This window comes from Paramormyrops kingsleyae, chromosome 5, assembly GCF_048594095.1.
Source record: "Paramormyrops kingsleyae isolate MSU_618 chromosome 5, PKINGS_0.4, whole genome shotgun sequence".
Taxonomy (NCBI): Eukaryota; Metazoa; Chordata; class Actinopteri; order Osteoglossiformes; family Mormyridae; genus Paramormyrops; species Paramormyrops kingsleyae.
In genome coordinates this window covers 38,203,745-38,229,544 of record NC_132801.1, presented here as the reverse complement: position 1 = coordinate 38,229,544, position 25,800 = coordinate 38,203,745, and the positions used below count along the sequence as shown (strand labels likewise).

The following is a 25,800-nucleotide window of genomic DNA, read 5'->3' as shown; positions in this document are numbered from 1 at the left end:
AAACCCTCCCAGCACAGGGAGAAAATACAGACAGCACATACACAGAGCTGGAGCACTGGAAAGATAAGGCCACAGTGTCACCCTCGCAATTATGTTATTATGGATATTGGGTAGATCATTGTGCTACATCTGACCACAACTCACTGTCCAAAGTCACAAATAAATGCATACTGCATGAAAACAAAGAGGACATAAAAAGCAAGAAGCTGGTGTAAAGGAAGAATACAGTTCCAGAAAAGGAATACATTTTACTGCGAAATGCATCATTAAATCCAATAACAATTGAGTTGAACCCCTGAAGCCATAACAACACTGATGGGAAGCCACCCTCACTTTGAATCAGGAACGAGGCTGAACTCCATGCTCCTCAGTTCTCTGCCATTCTCAGATACACAGGACAGAGAGCCAAACGTGTACCTTCCCAGGAGAGAATGCAGATGTGAGGACACTCCCCGCTGAGAGGGTTTAAGCAGGCATAGCTGGATGTACTATTGGAGAGATTGACCAGAAGCAGAAGGACAGTGAGGAGGATCAGCTGCCTCTCCGAATGAGCTGCTAGCGGCGTGTTTGAGGGAATACACTGTCCAGGGGTAGGATGACAGCTGGCTCTGATGCTGGGCAAGTGTTTTTTTTCACCCATGTGACAAAATGAGTGAATATTTCCAACTGAGCGTGTTTTTAATGTGGATTTTCTCAAGCTGGTCTTTTACTCGTTTGTGCTATTGACTCATACTGCAGGAGTAATGGTTCATTCAACCAAGGACAGCGGCTGGAGTTTCTGGAAGTGGGATAATAATTCAGCACCATGAGGGCACGGCTTTGTGTGTCTCAGGGGTTACGCAGACAGGGAATGGGAGAAGAAGAACAAAGCATGTCACTTCTGAGAAGAGTTGCCTTTCTTCTTCTTCTTGTCATGAGGAAAGTTGGTGCATCGGTGAGTCCTCTGCATTGATGCCTGTTTGCATGCCCGACTGTGTGGGGGGTGGAGGTGACATAAAAAGCTTTGAGCTCTGTTAAGCCAGATGATCTCTGATGATTGTAATGTCAATTCCTATAGGAACAAATGCTTAGTATCCCCTATCCTATCAGCTTTCAGAGCAGTTAATCTATAGTCCTACATCTCCCTAACACAGCATCAGATCAGTGTTAGAACTCACAGGTTTGTGTCATTCAGGATTCCTATGTACTGTGTTCTTTCACTAGCTAGTACTTGACTTTATTTATGACTTAAATGTGTATTGGCTGGAGATGTAAGTATTACATTGCAATATAAATACAGCTCTGGGTGTTTGTCAGTGGTGAAAACCACAAATTTCTTTTCAGGGTAAATATCCCATCTTTCGCATTTAATTGGTCTGCTACACATATTTAACCAGCAATGCAATGAATAAATTTAAACATCAAATCTAATTAGCGACATTTTATATGCCGAGGAATATAAACATGAACAAATTCAAAGAGAGATCTTTTCATTTACGCTGAGAAAAAAAAAAGTATAATTGCGTACATTTTGTTTCCTGAGAGTAAAAAACTGAATGCAATTCATAATGGCCTTTAAAGTTTGTAGTTTGCAAATAGGGTTGTGCTGGAACATTTGGGCATTTCAGTGTCTGCTCTATGGTTCCTCACTCATACGGTTATGAATATTAGAAAACTAATGAAACACAAATAATTACTGCCAGAGCATGGTAGTATTTCTTTGCATTATATTAAGCCACAAAACCCAGATGCTCTGTCCTGTCACATTTTGTTATTGAAGAAATAGTTTCATAGCAATATGATTTTTTAATAATAAAGTGTCCTTTTACATTTCCACATAGAGGTCAGAGTTCAAAGCTTCATTTTTGGTGACTATGACCCATGACAGGGCCAGAGGTTTAGTCTCACTGTGAAATAACTTTTTAAAAATATCAGATGTTCTATTATTTAGTTGAATTTAGGTTCTTTGGCACCTATTCAAGGAAGAAATGTCTGCTGGGGGTATTATGATCTACAAATTATCAGTCTAAGAAGAAGTGGTTTGCAACATGTCTGATGATATATAAATAAAGACCCATCAGCTTCAACCAAAATTTTCATGATGAAACTGGATGATGACAGTAAAATGTAAACAGAATTACAATAATCCATTTTAGTGGACTATTAATTGTTCTTACAATGATTCATTATTAACACCTAATGAAAGGTATTACAGCTAATATGAAAAATGCAAGAGGATTTGATTTGATCATTTATTACTGAGAGAGGTTCAAGAAAAAAAATCAACTTTTATGCCTCTGTATTACTGGTGGGTCAGACATTTCAAATAAATGAATTGTTCTTTGTCACTGGCAGGGGTGTCGCTGGATATTCTGGCCCCCTTGACAAAATTGTCACCTCGGTGGCAGAGGGGCAGGTAGATTTGGCCTGGGGAGGTGGGGGTTGGTCTTAGATTTTGGGTCCCTATAAAGTCCCAGGGTATCCCTGCCCCCTGGTCACTGGGTAGCTGTAATACAGTAATCCTGCACAGCGTTCTCAGAACAGTAGATGTACACTGTAACAATGGTGCGGTAATCTCCAGTGGAATAATCTTCATCTGTTGTATTGACAAATTAACAAATTTATTTATATAATGCCTTGGAACAGACACAATTCTTATTTATTCCCAGTTATAATATTAAATCTTATAGCATTTCCCGCCTTGAAATATCTACGTATGAGGAGGGACTGGTTGCCAAGCCAATTCCCTTTACACATGAAAACCGAAGCACTTAACAGAAATTGATTATGCTTCTGAGAATGATGGGAATTCCTGTCTAAAATCAATATGAGCCCCTTTGTTTATAAAAAAAGCCAAAGCTGAAGACTGGGAGCAATTTCCTGCCAGTAAATCACATGGAGGACAACGTATGAAAACACTGAAGCTGACCTCTCCTTCAGGGTCATGGTCCAGTACTTTCCTTCAGCTGCACAGATCAGCTCGTTTTAATGCTGACTTTGGATCCTTGCAGTCAATTAGCCCACTGACTCCTGACTTAATCCTCCAGCTCAGCAAACTGATATTGTGGTTTTTATAGAATGTTACCAATGGTGTTTGGACCCCTAATAACAGGGATACACGAACCTATAACTAGCAGGGGGCAGGGCTGGATTAGTGCTTAGGCTATGCTAGGCTACACCTTAGGGATCCGGCAACATCAGGGTCTCCTGCCTCGGGACAAATGTTAAATCACCGACACCTGAGTATCTAAGCTAATCTGCCCCTACCAGCAATATTAATATTAGCTACAATAAATCTGGCAAGAAAACCGAATGCATATTCAAATTCACCTGGACAAAATTAAACATGTGGGGTGCATTTTGTTTGAGAGTATGATTTTTGTTTTGAAGCTCAAGGCGCTGGAGGTGCATGCTGTTCTTGCGTGTACAGGAACGCTTTGGTGAACAAGCAGCCAGCCAGCCTTGGAGGGCCCAAAAACCAGGTGCTTAGCCCTGTTTCACCGCGACAGAACAGGAGTGGACCCCAATATGCGGTAGCCTTTATTTTTAGATCCGAAAACACCAAAGCCAGAGGGGATGATCCAAGAGAATAGCCGGGGAGATTGCCAGGGTCCAGTAGCCGGGAAGGTCAGTCCTACGAGTAGCGACGAGACGGGGTGACGACAAACCGGGTGGATCCAGGAGGGAAGATCGGGAAATCGGGACAGGGCAGGCGGGCAGGGCGATGGAGACAGGGCAGGCGGGCAGGGCAGGCGGGCAGGGCGAGGGAGACAGGGCAGGTGGGCAGGGCAGGCAGGCGGGGCGAGGCAGACAGGGCAGGCAAGATGGGTGAGACAAGCAGGGCAGGCAAGACAAGCGGGGAAGACACGAGACAAAGTAACGCTCGGTAAGGCTCCAATACATGGCAACAATACTTCGCAACACTGCTGTGTTTTGTCCACGTTAAATAGTGGAGCGACAGACAATTACGTGGCAATGTCTAATTGGTCCCGCCCTCTGGGCGTGACACCATCTTGTCTCTGCCGTCTGTGATGGTAGCACAGGTGTCATGGTTGTGGGCTAGGAGATCATGACAGCTCTCTCACATCACATCTGCTTTTCCTGTGATAGATACCAGCATTTTGTAAACCGTGCATTTATTGACCTGCCAGCTGCTGAAACCAAAAGGTTATTATTATTATTATTTATGTACTAAATTGTACTGAATATAATTGTTACTACATTTAGTGTGGTAAAAAGGGCCCCGCAGACAGCCGCAGTGTGGCTGAGAGTGTGGAGATGCACATAACTCTGTCCTATCAATGACAGGATAATACACACTGCCTCTGTTTGCTGTGTTTGAAATTCCCTGCTGCTTTGCTGCTGAAAGCGCTGATATTAGTGTAGAGGAGCTGTTACTCCATCCCCTCTTTCCTTCTTCACTTTTCCTTCATTTCTGCCTTTTTTTTGCCTGTGCCTCCTTCTCTTTCTCCTTTATTCTTTCTTTGTTTCTGCTTCTTTCTTTTTATCACTCGATCCCAGGGCTGGACTGGGAGGCTTGTTTCGGTTCGGGTAACCTAACTAAGTGATGATGAAATTTGCCGAGCAGCTAGGACGGTGTAAGAGACAATGTTGGTTCAAATTGAGGTACAGCATTATTTTTTCAATACAGGAGATCCCGTGATATTCGGCACCAAAAAAACAATGTTACAGAGCTGAGATCAATTTAAGGTTGTTTATAAACTGATACATAAATTCAGCCATTAACTTTTTGCACCGAGTCAGGAGCCTATGTGTTGTTAACCAATGAAAGGCAACTTCATTTGCATGACAGGTGCGTCACTGAGTCAATAACAGGACTTATTACATGGCCACTCAACTTGATAGCAGACCGGTCATCCGGGTACAAAGAGGTTTCGTTCATTTTCATCAATGTAACAGCAGCTGTGTAATTAGCTGTGTAATTAGTAATAAAATCATTTCATTTGTCGTAGTGTGTGAATGTGATTATTTATTTGTTATCTAGTCATATGGTGTCCCTTCAAATAATATTCATGTTGAAAAGGAGAAGTAAGCGTCCGCCCAGATTTTGTGCCACTTGGGGGACAGTGGGCCGAAAAAACAGAGCGTCCAGTGGAAAGCTGCACAGCTGGCCACGCTACTGCAAGCGTCCGTGACTAGCCGCATATTTGTTAACATAGTGTTTCCCAAACCTGTAAGGTATTTAGAGTTCCTGACTGCTTGGGTCAAGTGTTCTGGGAACTGGGAGAAAACAAAAATGTGGATCTGTCCAGTGTGCCCCGAGGACTGGGAAACACTGCGTTACTTGACCCCTTGCTGAACAAGTCAATCATTTTAGAATATCCTTCAGCTTCTTTTTCGAGGGTTTTTGTTTGTCTCTGTTTCCCCTCTTGGCTCCAACTTTCCTTTTCTTTGATTCTATTTCACCACATTAGCTATGCAGCTAAACCACAAATATTGCTTTTCTTTATCTGCACACAATGTCAATACGATATCGATATGTGAATCTCATACAGACATCCCACCTGTCCTGGAAACTCTGGGAGTCTCCTGCAAATTGACAACAGTTCCCAGACGCCCATGAATGGCACATGTATAATGTCCTGGAAATCCATTGTTCCCCTATTCAGTGGCAGGAAAATTATCTGGCAAGACGTTTTACTACTGCAACCCATTTGGCAAATTTAACCTCTAGCCTCAGTCTTCAGATTGTACACCCCCCTCCCCACTGCCACCACGACCGAGCACTATAGGCGTGGGCAGCACTTAATTTTTAATACTGTCATACAGTCCAGGCATTACACTGTGGTTGATGTTATTTGAAACATCAATTCTATTCTATAATTTCTTAAAATTTGTTTGGGGGGGTCTGGGTATCACCATGATAGTGCCCAAGCCTAGAGAGCACTCCCTCCCTCCCAGCTGTCCCTCATCTGCCTCCCTGAAATCAGTTCACCCAATGCCAAGTGTCCGCTCACGGTGCTGTGGTCATGACATGCAGATCACGCCATGACGTGAGAGGCATGGGCCGGAGCCATACTGCGTACACTTTTCATACTAAAACACCTACTTTGTTTCACCATCTGATTATGTAAGGGTCTGCCCTGAATGGCAGGCCAGACCACCAGGAGACCTTCCGCTACTTCTGCTGGCCAGTCTGAGCCTGCTCCATCCCCTCCACCTACCCTCATCCTGCCATCCTCCCCTCTTTCGGTCCATCTCGGTTTGAGAGCTTTGCACAGACAACAGCTGTGAAATGTTTCGGGCCACAAAGAGGCCTATGTACTCCACGTCCTACTTGGGAGGCCAGCAAGGATGCCCCCACCCCCCCCCCACCTCTCACCCCCCCACCCCTTCCCAAGCAAAGGGATTGAAAGTGTTTGACAAATTCCACGCTCACGTCCAACTATTTCACGACACTTCGAGGCAGGGGATTAAGAATTCACATGCCTGGTAATTTAACTTTGGCACTGACTGTCGGATAAATTTGTGGGGAGCTGTAAAACAGGCCGAAGCAATCGATCTGTCCTTCCGTGAATAATGGGTAAAATAGTGGAAAAGTGTTAATGTACTTTCAGTACATTGTGTAGAGTGACTTGGCAAGCCTCTGAATATGTCAGGTACAAAGTGGGGGGAGGGCCTGATTAAGCCACTCCATGCATTAGTTTATTAGTTATCATATGATCATGATGCACTATGTTCACTTGCCAGCATGTTGTGTAACTACTTTAAAACAATACAAAATAAACTGATTAAAAAGTTATTTTTATTTGATATTATTTTATTTATTTTTATTTATGTTTTACTATGGGATGTATTTTCTGCAAAAAATACAATTAAAATGAAAATGATAAAAAAGAAAATACAATCTCCACTTTGCCATTTACTTTCCAAATTCTGTGTGTAAAAATCCTGCAAAAATTAAAATTAAAATGAAATAGCACTATTTGCATTTAAATTTTCCACTCATGTATGAGTCAGATGTGAAAAATTGAAAAATAAAACTAAAAACCCTTTTTGTCTTTTCATTTTCCAGTTTGACTTTTCATTTCCTATTTTGGCTTTTCATTTTCAAGTTCGCTACATGGAAATATATGTTAATCGGAGCGGGGCGGTGGGCGGAGCTACTGATCACTGCTGCGCTTCTCAGTGCGCTCATAGTTTTACATATCACATTGTTAACATAAATGAACCTTACAGTTGCATCAAGATGGCTTATTACTACAAGTAATGTTCTTGCTTATTCATTTCTATTGTCCTTGTAAAAATCCATTACATATCAAGTTATTCACAGATTGCGTTTTAGAAATTCTTATACAGGCTTTATCTCTAGCAGAGTCTAGATTGTAAGTGAAGTTTTGGCAGCAGTATGGTAAGCAAAATAAGGCAAAATACAAAAACACGGGACAGAAATCAAGGCATCATGTAGGATTATCTTGTGCACTCGAGGGATGAATGTCGTCATATATTCATACTACTTTCATACTAATGAAAATTAATATTAAAGCTGATGGAAAACCATGAATTTTAGCGCAAATCTGACTTTTATTAAATCATTCACTTTGAATGTTTTACTAAATTTTGGGATAATAATAAATGGTTAACGCTGAAGGAGGCGGAGCCGCGCTGCAGCAAGGTGCGGTTTGGACATAAGGAGGCAGAACTGAGCTCTGCCGGGACCTGTCTATATTCAAACCCTGGGCCTATTCTTGGGGAAAATGCTATATTCATGCTCAAAGTGCACAGTTCTAATGTTAAGGAGTTTGCATGTTCTCCCTGTGTCATCATGGGGCTTCCTGTGGATGCTCCAGGTTTCCCCCCACAGTTCTGAGGCTAATTGGAGTTCCTAAATTGCCCATAGGTATGAATGGTGTGTGAGTGTGCCAAGCAATGGGCTGCCCGCCCCCCCCCCCTCTCCTGGGTTGTTCCCCACCTTGTGCTCGTAGCTTCCAGGATTGGCTCTGCAACCCTGGAGGATAAGCAGTTGGGAAAAGGGATGGTCTGCTAGTGGCTGAGTCATGGGTATATTCAATGTTTACTGCAAATACTGGAGTGACCTTAGGAGAGGTTTTGAAATGGCTAACACACTTTGGTAGACATAACATCATAATAATACAGTTTACACCAACATGAAGATCATTGAAACATGTAATCTTTGCTATTCCTTTCTATTTGGCTTTCATAGTTTGTTCTGATGAAGGGATAGTACTGTTTTATGGCATAAAATCCACCTGGATCCATGATTTTAATACCCAAACCTCTGATGGCACATACTTGAGCAGAGGGCTATATGATCATTTGTTATGCAAAGTCAATAAGAAGTCAATATTTCCCCTTCATTTAATTGATTTGTAAGTGAATAATATACTTTATTAAAAACAAAGAGAGAAACAACCTGTTTCATTTCCTTTTGATTAAAAAGAAGTATTCTGCTCTCAGGTGGATTCAGATGATGTCATCACGAGGGATGAGCAGATCTACCTCCTCATTGGAGCCAAGGCTGCATGCGAGAGGGCCATTCGCTCCCAGATGAATGCAGTTCAAGGTGGGAAGCTGTCTTTCATATCGAATACAGGTCATGTTTCTGTATGCAAGGCTGTTCATCAGGCAAATGCTTTTTTACACTTCAGAGTTCTGAGTGGACTACAAAGGTATGAATGAAAATGTGAAGCGCAGTTTTTGGTTGGACTATTATTTTTTTGCTTCCAAATATGTTGTATTAGCATGAAGTGTCACTCACTGTTATTTGGAAAAGCCTCCTACACTGACAAAGACTCACAGCTTGTAATTGTTCATGACTGGATTTTGCAATCATGTTTTATCAACTGCAAGATCCTTGGGTCTTGGATTTCAATAAACTGACATCAGAAATGACTGCGATCAGATATCCTGAACATGCAGTAACCACGGCGACCATCAGATACAAAATGGATGCTAGAGGACCAGTGGACTCCTCAGTTAAATTACATTTATAGTGCTGCGTTGATGATCCATGATAAAGGGAATGGGGGTGACGTATTCAGGGCACCTTTAGATGGTGTCTTGTGCTCCACCTGAGTTGGCCATCTCCTAGCAGGATGCTTTAAGGCAGGGGTGCCCAACTCCAGTCCTGGAGGGCCAGAGCCTTGCACATTTTTGGGTTTCCCCTCATTTAACACACCTGACTCAACTCCTTGTGCTAATTACCACATAGCTCTTGAGCTGAATCATTTATGGTCGAACAGGGAAAGAATTAAGCTACACAGGGCTACGGCCCTCCAGGACTGGAGTAGGGCACCACTGCTGTAAGGCTTGTAGCTACAGCCATGTTTATTTAAGGAGCATGTTTCTCCATTTTATGATTCCTGAGATGTATTGTGACAGAGAGCTTTGGAAAAACCTAGGTTACAGTAAATCTACTGAGGGTGAATCATCTAGGTTGGAAAGATAGAGACCTCATGATTGGAACAGGGCTTGTTTACTTGCAGAGACAGATTGCGTGCCGGAGTGGGATGGCATCATCTGCTGGCCAAAGGGGACACCTGGCCAGCTGGTTTCGGTGTTTTGTCCTGGCTACATCTATGACTTTAACCACAGAGGTGAGCTGGTAGCCTCGTCCTGCCTGATCCCAACCCCAAAATGGGTCACGAGTCAACCAATGAACTGAGATGTGCTGTATGTGTGAATACTGTCCAGAGGGGGTAACATGTGACTCAGTAGATTCAGAGGCTGTGCCCAAGTAGAAGGTTGCTGGTTCCAATCCCAGGGGTTGCAGAATGATTTCATTCTTGAACAAGGCCCTTGACCACAGCGGCTACAGGAACACCATCTTAAAAATGTATGTCTCTTCGTATAAAAGCATCTACATTCAAGATTCAAGAGATTTATTTGTCACATACAATACAACATGCAGTGAAATGTAATTCTCTGTGTTCACCCTTATTTGGCTGTGTAGAATTAGAAGAGAAAAAAAGAAAAAAGGTAAGAACTAGGAGTAAAAAAAAAGAGAGAGAAATTACAATATATAAATACTATGTATGAGTGCAAAATCTGAAAAATATGAAATATAGTGCAAAATTTGCAGTCTTAGTGCATTTTTAGTGCAAGCGTACATAGTGTACAGCAAGGAGCAGAGTTAATCTGCGTTGAGAAGCCTTACAGCCTGGGGGAAAAAGCTCTTCCTGAGTCTCTCAGTCCTGGACATCAGGCAACGGAACCGTCTGCCTGAGTTCAGCTTGTGGAACAGGCAGTTTGCGGGGTGTAAGGAGTCCTTAATTATCTTGGTGCCTCTGGAGCTCCAGTAGGGAGGGCAGAGGAGATCTTACACAACGCTCGGCCGCCCTGATCACCCTCTGCAGGTCTTTGCGGTCCTTTTGAGAACAGTTCCCAAACCATACTATGATGTTCATGGTCAGTATGCTCTCCACAGCAGCTGAGTAGAAGGTTTTTAGGATCGCTATAATAGGGATATTTTCTTTGCATGCACTCGACTTGAGCTACCCAGGGGATCAGCTAAATCAAAGTCATTCTTCATGTGAGCCACACTGGTGCTCTAAAGCTCTGTGGTGAAGCTTTCTTCTTCCTGGTTACAATGCAATGCAATGCAACATTCTGTATAGCCCATTCTGAATTAAAGAAACCATACCCGTCTAACCTTATGGGCCTCTTGTTCTTCTCCTCTTCTCTCTTCTTCGTTTCTCTGCTCAAAAAGTGTGTTATGTGTCACTCTGGGGCTAGCTAGTTTGGGAAGTGTGCTTTATAGAAATAATTTGAACTGATTTGGCTTATTTCTCTCTGACAGGTCAAGCCTACCGTCTTTGTGATCTTTCTGGAAAATGGGAGCAGGTGCCTAGCCTCAATAGAACCTGGGCCAATTACACTGAGTGTACCACCTACCTGATGTCCAGCCACAGGAGTCAAGAGGAGGTCAGACCATCTTGCACAGTAAAAGTTTGTCTGTTTATTAACATATTTAAGGTATAGTGGCTTGCAGAAGTATGTAACTTTTCCATATTTTGTAGTGTTATTAGCAGCTATACAGTTCAGACTAGGTAAGTTAAGCAAGTTAAGCAGCTTTGGGCCTGGCCAGTACCTTGATGGGAGACCAACTAGGAAAGCTGGGTTGCTGCTGGAAAAGGTGTTGGTGTGGCCAATAGAGTCCATCCTGTGGTCTATGTGGATCCCAATGCCCCAGTGCAGTGATGGAGACATTACAGTATGCTATAAAACTGGTGCTGCCCTTCTGATGGAATGTAAAACAGAGGTCCTGACTCTCTGAGGTTATAAAAGATCCCTGTGCATCTTTCAAAAGAGTAGGGGTGGTACCCTGATGCCCTGGTGACTGCCCACTGCCCACTGTGGCTTTTTCAAATATGACCTACTAATCATTCCCTATATCTGTTTAGTTAACTACCTCCTGCCTGTTCACCACCTTAGCTACTGTGTGGTGAGCAGAAAGGCTGCCGTTGGATCATCCAGGTGGGTGCTACACAGTGATGATGGTTAAAGTGGATCCCCATTGGTTCTGTAAAGTGCTTTGTAATATTTATTAATTTATGTTAAATGTAGCATTAGAGTAGTAGTAGTATTAAAATGTAAATACTTAATACCTCCAGCTCCTTCAGAGTTACTGTTGGCCTCTGCATTGCTTCCCTGACTAATGCCCTCCTTACCTTGTCACTCAATACACACCCAAACAAACATTCAGTACCTACATGGGAACACTAAGTGCAGCACAAACAATTCTCACAACCTGCTCTCTTTGTCTTTTGAGGATTCTCACAATATGCTCCAGAGCTAAATACTAAGAGCTCCATCTTGTTGCGTTGTAGGCCTCTGTCCCATTTGCGTTATAGGCATCCATGGTAGAAACCAAATTTAGCAAATAGCAAGTGCCCCGATGATACTTCGGCAGTTAGGCCTTGAAGGTCATCATCTTTTGCCATTATGTTTTCAACATAGATGAACTCCACTTCCATCTTCTCATTATCAGGCCTGTCAACATTAGTTTCTTCTTCCTCCATCAGTAACGTTGTTTTCATCTTCTCCAAACTCACAGAATGCTTTTATGAAGTTTGAACCATTATCAGTTGTGGCTCTGACTATTTTCTCACGGATTTCATATTCTGAGTGTTTGTCATTCATCACACATGCCAAGGCATTATTGCGTGAGCACCCTTCAACTGCCTGCATTCAGGACAAACAGAATTCCATTTGCAAAATTAGGTTTTACAGGGGATCGGTAAATAACTTGTTCGTGCAGTGTAGTGACATTTGGGGTGAATCATGGACGATTGATCTGAATTTCAGGACGATCAGTCCACAGGCGATCGGAATTAATCCATAATTATAACTTTCCAGAATATTATAGTAAAGTTAATTCCATGTCACGTGGGTGACGTAATCGTCCGCGAATTCATCCTAATACACCTATTGTTCCTGCCCTCATTTTAATCTCTCCCAGCTGCCTCCTGTTTGCTCTGTTGTTAGTCCTGTATTTAAGTGCTTCCCAATCCTGTGTATCCCAGATCTGTCATTGACATTGTTCCATCGAGCTACCTGTACCCTGCCTCTCTCCTATTGTATTCCCAGTAATCTTGTTTTGTTTCTAGTCTTTGTTTATTCACTTCCAATAAACTCCTTTTTTGCCTTTATGGCTGCTCCCATGTCCTTCAACCCTCCTACATGACAGAATGACGGATCTCCCCTACAAAACCAGCAGTCTGCACCCTCATTCTGGCTTGCATACCTCCATGCATCCCATGGATCGCATACCCCAAGTGCTTCGGCTTCAGTGGTCTATGGGGTCGCCAGTCCCACAGGAACTGCCTCCTCTACAGGCTGAGGACTTCTTTGACCTCTTGGAGTTCACCCTGCAGTGGAGGGCTAATCCTGCAGTCTCATGGATCCCCAAGGCCCTGGCTCTCTTCAAGATGGCGGATCAGATGCTCCCTAAAATCACCCCTGGCATGAATTCCCAAGAGACTTTAAAGATCTGGCGCCAACTGCTTGAGGTGAGGGGAATTGCTGAGCTTGAGGCCGCTCGGATAAACGCTCGGATCTTACTTCACCCAGCCCCTGATCCACCCACTGACTCCCCACAGCCAGCTGCTAATCCACCTGCTGGCTTCCTGCAGCCAGCTGCTGATCTGCCTGCTAGCTCCCTGTGACCAGCCACTGATCCACCTGCTAGCTCCTTGCAGCTCACTGCCGATCTACCTGATAGTTTCCTGCAGCTCTCCGCTGCTCTGCCCTCTGGCTCCAGCCACAGAAAGAGGAAGTGGAGGAGGTTAGAAGTTCTTATGAGTACCTCCTCATCTGACCCAGTGCCTCCCATGCCCGACCCAAGTGAAACTGCCATAGTGTTTCGCAAGTCTGGTCCAGAAGAGGCCGTACCCATTCTTCTCATGCTTACAGAGCCTGACCTCAGTGATACTGCCGCTGTGCTTCTAGCAGCAGTCTTCCACTGTGTCTCTGGAGCCTGTCATTGCCTCTGCTGAGTCTCCAAAGCCCATATTCACATCTGCTATGCTCAGCTCAGGAGAGGCCACTCTCGCGCCCATCCCAGAGAAGCCAGTACCACATCCAGTCCAGAAGGGGCCACTCTGCCTGAGTTCCAGGCTTCCAGTCTAGGTGAGGTCTCCGTCACTCTGCCCATGCCTCCAAACTCTGGTCCTGAAAGGTCTGCTGCTCATTCTGAGTCTCCAGAGCCCAGCCCTGAGACGGCTATTTCACTCATGCTCCCTGATCCTTGCCCAGACCTAGAGAAGGCTGCTCATACTCCAGGTGATCTGGCCACACCCAGCTCATCTTTAGGTGTCTTGGCTTCGCTATTTGTCTTGCTCACCTTGCTTCAAGTTGTCCTGACTTCGCCCCACTCACCTCGAGGTGTCCCAGCTTCACCCCGCTCACCTCAAGGTGTCCCAGCTTCGCTCCACTTGCTTCAAGTTGTCTTGACTTCACCCTGCTCGCCCTTGTGGTGTCATGGCTTCGGCCCACTCACCTCAAAGCCATCTTGTTGGCTCCAGCCTCATCTCTAGCCATCTCATTGGCTCCTTCCTCACAGTCACCAGCTGTCACATTAGCTCCCGCCTCATCTCGTAGCTTCCCGTCGACGTCTCATCTCCATGGTCAACCTCATCGACCCCAGCGGCATCTAGGAGGTGGCCATCGGGGGAGGGGTACTCTCAGGTCCCACAAAGCGGATCCAGCTGCATCTCCTGCCATTATCCAGGTGTCCGCCTCATCCCTTGCCAATCACTGTGCGACTGATGCTCAACTCCCTGGTCACCATCCAGCCAACGCCCGACTCCCTAGCCACCTCCAAAAAGGAGGGAATGGACTGGAAGGATGCTGCTCAAGAGGACTTAGAGTGGGACCCTCTGGGCCTTGCCTTTAGTCCTATCCCGCAGTTCACTTCTGTTCAATAGTAGCGCCAACCTGGTCATAAGCCTTGGTGCATTCGGTGGTACAGGCTGGGACTCAGAAGAGGGGCCAGCTGGATTTCCATCTCAAAGAGAGGGAGATGGAGACATGCCGCCCAGACCCAGGTCCCTCATCATCCTCCTGCTCCAATCCGGCAGTCCACTCATCACCCTCATGTCCTGTTAGTCCCTCAGCACTCTCAGGCTCCCCCAGCCCCTCGGCACCCTCTGGCCCTGCCAGGTACTTGCCACCCTCCAGTCCTGCTGACACCTCAGTGCCATCCAGTCCAATTGGTCCTCAAAAGCCCAGGAGGATCCACATTCCTAGGTCAGCGCCCAGCTCTCCAGGGTCAAGAAGACTCCCAGGATGCCTCCTTTTATACCACTTCACACCTCAGTTTTGGTCCCTTTCCCTATCCCTTATTTATCGTATCCTCACCTGTTTCCCCTGTGGTCCTTTTCCTATGTTTCTGTCCCTGTCTTTGTTGTAGCTTGACCTATCCACTCTGGCGCATGTTGCATGGTACCTAGTCTTGCCCAGACCTGTTCCATGCCTCTAGTTGTGTTCTATGTCTCTCTTAGTGTCCTGGAATTGTACCCATCTGGTGTTTCGTCTTGCCCGGGTTTGTCTTATTCTGTCCTGTACTGCTCCCCTATCCTGCCATGTCCTATCCTGTAGTGCCCTGTCTTGTCTGGTTTCCTGGTTTCGCTTGCCTGCCCTGTTGTTTGGCCCCTTGGTCCCCTCCCTGGCTTGTCCTTCATTTCCGGAGAGCCTGCTTTGGGGTGGGGATATTGTATGTAGATTGATAGATAGATATTATTACTATAGATTGATAGTATTACTATTTATTATTATTATTATCATTGTTGTTGTTGTTATTATTATTATTATTATTATTATTATTATTATTATTATTATGTGTATTATTATTTATGTGTATTTTTATTGCATTTTCTTTTGAAGAAGTCAGTCTCATTTATCTTTTAGATGTGCATGTTTTGTTTCCAAATGCCGACGTAATTTCGATGGTTTCATAGCCTCGTTATAGCTTGGCAGATGACACAGATTGGTTTCGGGGGGAACTATAGCTAGAAATAAAACTGAATTTAATGTATGAAATGTCGTAATTTTGAGTAAATGGTCAATGCCTTTTTGCCTCTGGCTCATCCTGTAAGTTGGCATCATTTGATGGACTCTTCCGAAAGAAAGAATCCAGACTCGCTTGCTTTGAACACGCCATGATTTATTGACAGTTCTCGTAACGTGTATATGTCTGTGAAAAGTTTGGAGTGAATGAGACAAAGGGTGGGAACGCTGAACATTCTAGAATGCTGAAACAAGGGGCGGGCCGTGAAGTCGGGGGGAGGGTGGGGAGGGGCACGCAGTGACAGCAGCGCTGAGATCAGACCTGATCTGACTGAATTTTGATTGGTGCAGAAGCGAGGCTCCGCGGACTGGCAGGAACCCTCTCACGGACCGGCACCGGTCCGCAGCCCATAGTTTGAGAAACGCTGTCCTATGTGATTCCACTGCCTTTGCGTGTCGTTACTAATAGTACTGTGTTTAACTGATAAGATTAAAACATATATTTCTGAAAGCACTTTAGTCAGTAACATGAACTTGGGATTCCAGCTGTGTAAAATGAGATTGATTGAACATGATTTGCAAAGACACACACCTATTTATAAAAGGCCTCACAGCTCACAGTGCATATCAGAGCACAAACTAAGCCATGTGGTCATAGGAACTGCCCGAAGAGCTCAGAGACAGGATTGTGGCAAGGCACAGATCTGGACAAGGCTACAAAAAAAATTATCTGCTGTAGTTAATGTTCCCAAGAGCACAGTGGCCTCCATAATCCTTAAATGGAAGAATTTTGGGACAACCCGGACTCTTCCTCGAGTTGGTCGCCCGGCCAAACTGAGCAATCAGGGGAGAAGAGCCTTGGTGCGAGAGGTAACCAAGAACCCAAAGATCAAAGCTCCAGAGATCCTTTGTGGAAATGGGACAAAGTTCCAGAAGGACAACCATCACTGCAGCTCTTCACCAACCTGGGCTTTATGGCAGAGTGGCCCGACGGAAGCCTATCCTCAGTGCAAGACCCATGGAAGCCCGCAGGGTGGGGGCCCTAAAGGACTCCCAGACTGTGAGAAATAAGATTCTCTGGTCTGACGAAACCAAGATTGAACTCTTTGGCCTTAATTCTAAGCGGTATGTGCGGAGGAAACCAGCCCCTGCTCATCACCTGCCCAATACCATCCCCACAGTGAAGCATGGAGGTGGCAGCATCATGCTGTGGGGGTGTTTTTCAGCTGCAGCGACTGGTCGTAGTTGGAGGAAAGATGAACACCGTGAAGTACAGAGAGATCCTGGATGAAAACCTAGTGCTCAGGACCTCAGACTGGGCCAAAGGTTCATCTTCCAACATGACAATGACCTTAAGCACATAGCCAAAACAACACAGGAGTGGCTTAGGAACAACTCTGTAAATGTCCTTCAATGGCCCAGCCAGAGCCCTGACTGAAACCCAATTGAACATCTCTGGAGAGACCTGAAAATGGCTGTACACCAACATTCCTCATCAAACCTGACAGAGCTGCAGAGGATTTGTACAGAAGAGTGGCAAAAAAAATCCACAAATCCAGGTGTGAAAAACTCATGGCTGTATTAGAAGACTCATGGCTGTATTAGCTCAAAAAGGTGCTTCTACTAAGTACTGAGCAAAGGGTATGAATATTTGTGTCCACGTGATATTTCAGTTTTTCGTTTTTAATAAATTTGCAAAGACTTCTATAATTCCGTGTTTGTACTGAGTGTAGATTCATGAGGAACAAAAATGAATTTACATAATTTTAGCATGAAGCTACAACATGACAAATAGTTAAAAATTGAAAGGGGTCTGAATACTTTCAAAATGCACTGTATGCCGGAACTTCTTTCATGTATGTAAGTGTACTTATGCTCTCAAATTTAACATCCAGAAAGCATTGCATGATTCCACCTGAAAAAGCTAAACCCTTTATACACATGGACATATGTAGAACTACTGTATTACAGAAGAGTAATTGCACAAGGAACACCATGAACACACAGTTTCACTTCCTGTGTGTCTGACTGCTGACCTCTCTTTTCAGGAGGTGTTTGAGCGCCTACATCTGATGTATACTATTGGTTACTCTGTCTCACTGGTGTCCTTGCTGGTTGCCATCTCCATTCTCCGCTTCTTCAAGTAAGATGCTCAAGAGCTTGCCTGCATGTACTTCTGAAGTTTATTGAATGACTGGGAAGCCTTTGCATGAAAGACCTAGTAACCCATCTAATGCATAATAATGAATTGCGTGTACTTTCTGAAAGCACTGAGGCATAAGCAGAGCATTCCAGTGTTTTTCAGAGCAGATACTGCATGTTGTCTCTTTTTGCAGACGGCTCCACTGTACTCGTAACTACATCCACATCCACCTCTTCATCTCCTTTGTCTGCCGTGCCATCAGCATCTTCGTGAAGGACGCAGTGCTGTACACTGCGTCAGATGAAAGCGAAGCTCAAGACGAAAGCATAGGACAAAGACCACACATGGTCTGTCATTCAGTTCTGCCTTTTTGTGTGCAATACTCTTCCATACCCTTGTCTGTTTTTGTAATGCCTTGTTGGTTCCCGAAGTGTAGGGTGTCATTTAGTCTACATTTAGTCTTGTTCTCTTACAAGTTTCATCTTTTCCTCTGCTACTTCTTTAGTGGAATGATTCCCATTAGTGGGCTCCATGTCTAAGCATCATTATTTCTCTGATTCCTGCAGGTGGGCTGCAAGATAGCTGTGATTTTTTTCCTCTACTTTCTGGCTACCAATCACTACTGGATTTTGGTGGAGGGGCTCTATCTGCACAGCCTCATATTCATGGCCTTTTTGCCAGACAAGAACTACTTGTGGGCACTGACCATCATTGGGTGGGGTATGTAAAAGACCCTGCGTTGCTCCCCTTTCTGACACATAACACAAACCAAAGCCTAATGGTAGAGGAACAGGAAATTTGATAAGGAGGGTGATAATGTCAAAGACATAATGCAGTTAAAACCTATATACAATGCACTACATCTTATGTGATGAAGTGAAAGCAAGCCACCCATTCAATTGCTCTCACTGGTCCAAAATGTGATTTTCTGGTATGAGATCCATAATATCTGTAATACAATTACACCGCATAATGTTGTGTATCTGAAATTCAGGCAGTTCACTGAGTGCACAAGCTAAGCCAGCTGTAATGTAGCATTGCCCCATTTGAAGTGCATAATAAAGTGTGACTCCCTTGAGCTTAATTTTCAGCTACTGCATCAGTTCTGCTTTAACTTTGTGCAGAGTCACTATTACTATCTGTCCAGGGGTGCATTAACACAGTGGAAAGCTGTTTGCTGTGGGTGGTAATCGTTAAAATTGTCGACCAGGGTAGCAACCATGTGGGGCCCCAATTGAGGCCCCTTTTTTAGTGAGAACCCCTGGGTAAGCCCATGCATTTCAGAGGCCCTGTTTCTGTGCCAAATGTAGTGCCTGTTATGGGCTTTTCATAATAACTATGGAAAAGCTCCTTTCACCCTGTGTGCGTGTAAGTGGTCTAAATAATAGGACACAGATTTGTGGAACTCCATCAGCTGCTTTTTTTGTGAATGAACACTCCAGTGCTCCCAATGTCGTGTTATCTGAGGCTAATTCGGCTCTTCTGAGAAACAAGACCTTGTTCCCACGTGTCAGTGTTTCACTTTGCTGGAGCTTTTCACCATTATTTTTGAAGGTTGAGCTGCACTGCAGAAATGTTGTAGTAGAAATCAAGAATAGTGTGAGCTTCTATGTACATGTGTGTTTCAGGTGTCCCTGCAGTGTTTGTGTCCATTTGGGTTAGCGTCCGAGCTTCTCTGGCCGATACACAGTGAGTAATATCAGGCTGTTCTGCAGTAATCACTCTCAGCCTTTCCTGCACTGTTCAACACTTTCAAAGAATCTTTGTAGCCTCATCTCCAAGGCTGTGTCTTTGAGTCCTGGGTGGAGTTTGCATGCTCTCCCTATGTTTTCATGGGTTTCCTCTGAGTACTCAAGTTCCTACAGTTAGTTGAAATAGCATGTGCCCTTTCATTGACTCGCATCCCATCCAAGGTGCCCTCTGCTTTATTGCATACACTTCCTGGTATAGGTTTGCAATTACTGCACCAGTTAAACAGAATATGAATGGATTACACAGAACCGTTATTTTCTCCAGATGCTGGGACATCAGTGCTGGGAACCTGAAGTGGATCTATCAAGTCCCTATACTGGCTGCCATTGTTGTAAGAGAACCATCTCTGTCTTTTCATCTTCAACTTTTTCAGTCTCCTGTAATTTCCCTTCAGGGATTAATACAATCACTCAATCAATCAATCAATCAATCAATCAATAATCTATCTATCTATCTATCTATCTATCTATCTATCTATCTATCTATCTATCTATCTATCTATCTATCAATCATCTATCTACACTCTAGCTGTTCATAATGGTTTGTCTCTCTGGGTTCCACATTATCCACTGAGTCACATTATTCTGTTAATAAAAGAAGATTTTAAAGCTTCCTCTCTTTTATAATGCAAAGATGAAGAGGTCTTTTTCTCTTCTACTAGCAGCTTATATGTTTTAGGAATATATGTGTGGTAATATAATGGATATGGTAAGCACACTGATTGCTGCTCCCATTAGGTGGGATGGTCACTAGCACCTTTGCCTGCCACCTGCAGAGCTGCTGTTTGGAATCCCATTCCTGCTCTGGGTGTGGGGAGTTTGCATGCTCTTCCTGTCTTGTATGGGCATAATCTAGGTTCTCTGGTTCCCTCCTGTAGTCCTAAGACATGAAGGTTTTTCTAAATTAGTGTGAGATTCTGTGCCTTGTGAAGGACTGACATCCTATGCAAGGTGCCCCCCTGCCTAATACCCCCCCATGACCCTGTATGGAATATGTGGTTAGAAGGCACATGGACTATTTTCATATTTAATATGAATAAATTATTTGTATATACTGAAAAATATATTTTCATCTCCATATATCTAACACATAGAGATACAGATTAAGTGTAATGAGATCTTTGTAGAAACACTGTATTTGAAGTACTGATTAGAAAAATGAACATTGGTAATCCATTTGTTGGTTTGCAGTGGTTAAGTCCATCACCTACTGGTTAACCCATTACCTTGGTTAAGCCAGGCTATTATGGACAGTACAGGGTAAGTTCAGGAATTGTACATTTTTCTGCTTTTTTCTCACATTATTATGCTCATCAGTTATATGAGATTCCTTCTTGTGCTTCTCAGAGTTCAGAACAATACCTTTTAAGTGTTACAACAAGTCACAACTGATGGTCCACAAAGCAGCTCTCAGGACAAAGGCGACATTATTATCAAGCAAAACACCAAACATTCAAAATTAAAGAGTCTACGTGGGGTCTAAACACAGACTGGTAAACAACACTGGAACTAACTAGGACTGAGACTGAGATAAATGAAACAACAGAGCAATTTAACAGATCTGGACCAGGATTTACAGCAGGGGCATCCAACAAAGAACTCAGGCAAACAGACAGTGGCTATAGACAAGAACCACCCCCATCAAAAATCACATTTTCACTTTACAGCATGAAATGAAAGCATAACAGAACTGAATGTGTCCAGCTTCATTTACTTAATACAATTGATAATATTCAAGTGAAAGAAAAAATAGCAACAGTACTGAAAAGCAATGAAAAATAAAAAACGAGAATAACTGAGATTGATAAAGGATCACGTTCCCCAAGAACAGCACAACTCAATCAGGTGTACAGTCACTTTCTGGATCAGACACCAAGGTGTTTTGCTCCCAACTGTAATCAACCGCAATGATTTTGAGTGGTTAAAAAAGAGCAGAGCACACCTGGGGCATTCCAGTGTTTGGTAGTACAACTGAAAGCAAACAAGTTACTGTGGGTGGCAAGGCATTTTCAAAAGCTGTCTGGGAGAAAGCTGTGGACAAGTCAGGAGATGGGTACAAAAAGGTTTCAAAGACCTTATCTATCCATAGGAACACAGCTAAGTCCATAACTAAGAAGTAGAAGGTATTTGATACTACCCAGACCCTGCCCAGATCAGTCTTTCCAAACTGGAAGGCAGTCAAAGAGGTTGGCAAGAGGCCTTTAGAGTTTCAAGACATTATGGCAGAGTGGTCATTATGTGCACGTGACAACATCACAAGTGCTCCACAAATCTGGCTTCTATGGGAGGGTTGCAATGAAAAGGACACTCCTCTAAAAAGACGACATTAAGTCTCGTTTGAGCTTTACCAAGACACACCTTGAAGATTCTGAAGCCAAGTGGAAAAAGGTGCTATGGTCAGATCAGACCAAAATCAGACCTTGATGCCAAGTGCTACATCTGGTGGAAAGAGCACCATCCAAAGAGCACCATGCCTTGGTAATGCATGGTGGTGGTAGAATCTTGTTGTGTGGGTGTTTCTCTGTAGCAAGGACTGGAGTACTTATCAGGTTATAAGGAAAAATGGATGGGGCAAAAATGGGGCGTTCTTGAATGTCCCTGCATGGCCTAGTCAGTGGAATGACTTGAAGATTGTACATTGGTAGCAAAGTATCCAAACAGACTGTAATTAAAGCAAACGGGGGTTTCACAAAGCATTGATGCAGGTGGGTGATCCTTTATTAATCACAGTTATTCTTGTTTTATATTTGTATTTATTTTTCAGAGCTGTTGCTGTTTTTTTCTTTCACTAGATATTATTAGTTGCATTGAAAAAATAAAGCTGGTCAAATTCAGTTCTGTTTTTATTTCAGGCTGTAAAGTGACAAAATGTGATTCTTTTCTATACTCACTGTACAATAGCTAACAGAGGAACAGAGCATGGGAAGAGCACTCTCACACACTCACACACACACAAACAATAAGCTGAACACAAGGGACAGGTGTGGGCCAAAAACAATCATTAAGCACTATAGACTGAAACACCAGAAGATACTAAGAATACAGACAAAACAAGGAATACAGGACATAAATACAAACTGGGCACAGGCAAAGCAAACTAGGAACAAAAACACTAATGGAAATGGCAGACCAGTGTACACAAACACAAGGAACATGATTTAATGTTGGGTTTATGAAAACAGAATTCCGGGACACAAATACTCAAAATGCCCTAGGTGTCAAACTCATGACGGTATGAAATGTGTGGTTTACAGCCACAGGCTCAGCCTGTTCAGCCATGTGGCTGCCCATGGAACAAGAAAATAACTGTGGGAAAGCTTAGGGGAACAGGGAACAGAACAGGACGACCAACGACACCTGCAGGCCAGACAGGGAAATGACAGACAGAACAGAACAAGGCAGGGATCAATCCTGACATTAAGATTGTTTATTCTGCTTTTCCCTGCCATTGATAGGTGAATTTCTTCTTGTTCCTTAACATCGTAAGGGTGCTGGTCTCAAAGCTGTGGGGGACAAACACAGGAAAAGTAGATCCACGGCAGCAGTACAGGTCAGTAGCTGTACCCTAGGAGGGGACCTTCTGTACCAGACCCACAGTATAACTGCACTCAAGCAAGATGCACTGGAGTGAGACCCCCAGGAATATCCTTGCTGTCATTCCTGCAGGAAGCTTCTAAAGTCTACACTTGTGCTGATGCCATTGTTCGGAGTGCACTACATGGCATTCATGGCTCTGCCCTACACAGAGGTGACTGGGGTGCTGTGGCAGGTACAGATGCATTACGAGATGCTCTTCAACTCCTCTCAGGTAAGACACCCCCTTCCCCCCCAATGGTAATTGTGCTGTTTCCAGGCTAAACTAAAATCAGGCCTGCTTGGATAGTGACAGAAGATAGCACACTAAACACACTACTTTCCATCCTATTTAATGTTAGCATGCCCCCACGGGGCCTTGAGCAGCCCTTTGACCTTGAGGTCACTGGACGTTTTCTTTTCTCCTATGAAGCTACAGAGTTTTGTTTGCAAAAGTCTCTCTTCTTCTGGGTTTATTCACTATCCATGTTTCCCTCCAATGGGACATGTCAGTAAGTGCCACTGTTGGTGATTCTCTGCAAGGAGTCAACTGGGCATGACTGCAGTCTAGGTTGATCTTCCAAAAAATGCCCAAGTACAAGTGTAAGCAGTATTTGAGCAAGAGCAATACAACATCTTCCCAAAAAACCTAAGACAACTATTCAAACAGCAAACAGAATGCAATATTAAGAACATCCAGGGAGCATGGAATGGTAACAGAGGTATTCCTGGAACAGTCTTGAGGAGCTATATAAAATTGAATTAAACACATTTTGTACCATTAAAATGTGAAATTTACAAGTGATGTTTTTATTGATGTACTTGTTATTTTCAGGGGTTCTTTGTAGCATTAATCTACTGCTTCTGCAATGGCGAGGTGAGCAACTCCATGTTCCTCCATTGAGGTTTCTCACGTCTATACAGGTGCAAGTTCAGATGTGCATACAGTTATACTTGCTTACCTGTGGTAATTCCATAATATTGTAATATTACCTAAAAATCCTACAGATTTTATAGACCCCTTACAGTGGTTTCAGGGTGCCCTGTATTGCTAATCTACACTGGTAAATCAAATGATATTGTTGCTCCATTGAAACCCAAGTTGAACATCTCTATCTGAACAGATGAAGGTCCTGCTAGATCTCAGCAGTTGATGTCTGTATGTACACTCATGTACACATGCTGTGCTGCCGCTTTTGCAGGTGCAGGCAGAGGTCAAGAAGGCCTGGCTGCGTAGGAGCATAGCTCTGGACCTCAAGCAGAAGGCCCGTGTAACGAGCAGCGGTGGAAGCTGTTACTATGGTGGCATGACCTCCCACGCTACCAACAGTGTCAGCCTCAGTGCTATTGGCACCAAAGGCCTTCCCCTCTGTGGGGTGAGACAACGCCCACCCCCTCTGCCCACGCCAACTAGTCCACATGCTACCACAGAGGCCTTCTTGACCTCAACAATGCAGCAGGATCAGTTTAAAGTCACGGAAGGAACAAAAGCTGAACATGAGGCAAGGGATCACTGTTTGTCCATTAAGGAGCATGAGACAACCCTGTGATCTTCTGGATCCACATAACACAATAAGTACTTTCCCAGGCAAAATTCTGATTAGTCCTAGATGGTTCCTGCTTTTACTTATTACCTTGTTATCTGAAAATTAAAATCCAGAAGTGGAACCATCTGAGTGTGACACTCAAGACTTCTTCAGTTCAAAAGAAGGTCACGCTGATGTCAACTGACCTGTGCCTTCCAAGGAACATATCACAGATTCTAAAATAGCACAGAGTATATAATAAGCATATTGGCTGTTCCTTTAGCAAAAATTAGACAAACAAGTGTCATACATATAAGATGGCATTACAAATTCATGTTGATGTTTGTAGACATTCTACGTGTCCATTGGTGGATGGTCTACACCAGGGGTGGGCCGGTGTGTATGCAGGTTTTTGGGATAACCTGTAGGTCAGCTGTTCAAACCCAGGTGTGAGGACTCGTCAGCCAATCAGTCCTCTAATTAGTAATCTAATTAGGGAGTTGCAGCGAAAACCCGCATACACACCAGCCCTTTGTGGATAAGATTGCCCACCCCTGGTCTACACACATTAAGAAAAATATGCAGCAAGTCTTTCCATTAAAAACAATTAAATATGTCCTCTATGTGTAAAACAGCACAGCTATTTTCAGATATACAGTACCATTCAAAATTCTAGACACACCTGCTTTTAATGCATTTGTCATTATTTTAGCTATATTATTCACCTTAGTAAATGGCCTTGAGGCAATTAAGTAATACATAAGTTCATTCCATATCAAATCACCCAGGGGGTCCCAGGATGTCCTTTCTGATTCCCCTGAAAAAAATCCAGGATTCTCCAATACCAATCTTATGGAGATTGTGTAGTTTGTATCTCTAACAGTTTTGAAACTACAGCCTTTTGAAATGTTAATTAATTTTACGAATTTTGCTGACTCAGCGTTTCGGTCCAGCTTCCTCCTTTGATATGGTATGTACAGCATTGAAGCTTTATAACTATGGCTAACTTCAGATTCGCTGTGTCTTATGTACTTTTGCTTGTATTCACTCAAATGGTATGTACTCAGAGTTTTGTTTTTCCCCTGTGATTTATGATACATGACATCATGTGTTGGAATAAGATTTTTGAAATGTGCCTGATTTTCAAAATTGCCTGTTTTCATGCTTCATATCACCATGTAGCAAGTTAACCATCATTTTCACATATTTACATTGTAGTTTTATGTATGTGAATATGATGACAAAAATTTGGTGTTGTTGTTGAGCTTCCTTCTTTCCGGAGTTAGGTTTTTTTTTTTTTTTTAAAGAATGAGCTGTCATGCTCTTGTTACCGTACAAA

At 43.5% G+C, this 25,800-nt stretch overlaps 1 protein-coding gene across 1 annotated transcript; it reads left to right on the top strand.

Annotated features, from left to right (window-relative positions):
- The first annotated feature begins 448 nt into the window (after nt 1-448).
- Nucleotides 449-25,800, top strand: pth3r (parathyroid hormone 3 receptor). The gene is made up of 13 exons (XM_023799858.2): nt 449-934; nt 8,419-8,524; nt 9,447-9,557; nt 10,760-10,884; nt 17,517-17,611; nt 17,805-17,958; nt 18,178-18,331; nt 19,240-19,300; nt 19,628-19,694; nt 22,818-22,912; nt 23,029-23,170; nt 23,771-23,812; nt 24,138-25,800. The coding sequence occupies exons 1-13, from the start codon at nt 806-808 to the stop codon at nt 24,483-24,485; spliced, it is 1,629 nt and encodes a 542-aa protein (XP_023655626.1). The 5' UTR covers nt 449-805; the 3' UTR covers nt 24,486-25,800.

Bases quoted from the DNA above. Each gene is read 5' to 3' on its own strand.
- pth3r (XM_023799858.2), top strand. From the start codon at position 806: ATGAGGGCACGGCTTTGTGTGTCTCAGGGGTTACGCAGACAGGGAATG. The intron at 8,525-9,446 runs GTGGGAAGCTGT...GTTTACTTGCAG, and splicing joins CCAGATGAATGCAGTTCAAG to AGACAGATTGCGTGCCGGAG. The intron at 22,913-23,028 runs GTCAGTAGCTGT...TCATTCCTGCAG, and splicing joins GATCCACGGCAGCAGTACAG to GAAGCTTCTAAAGTCTACAC.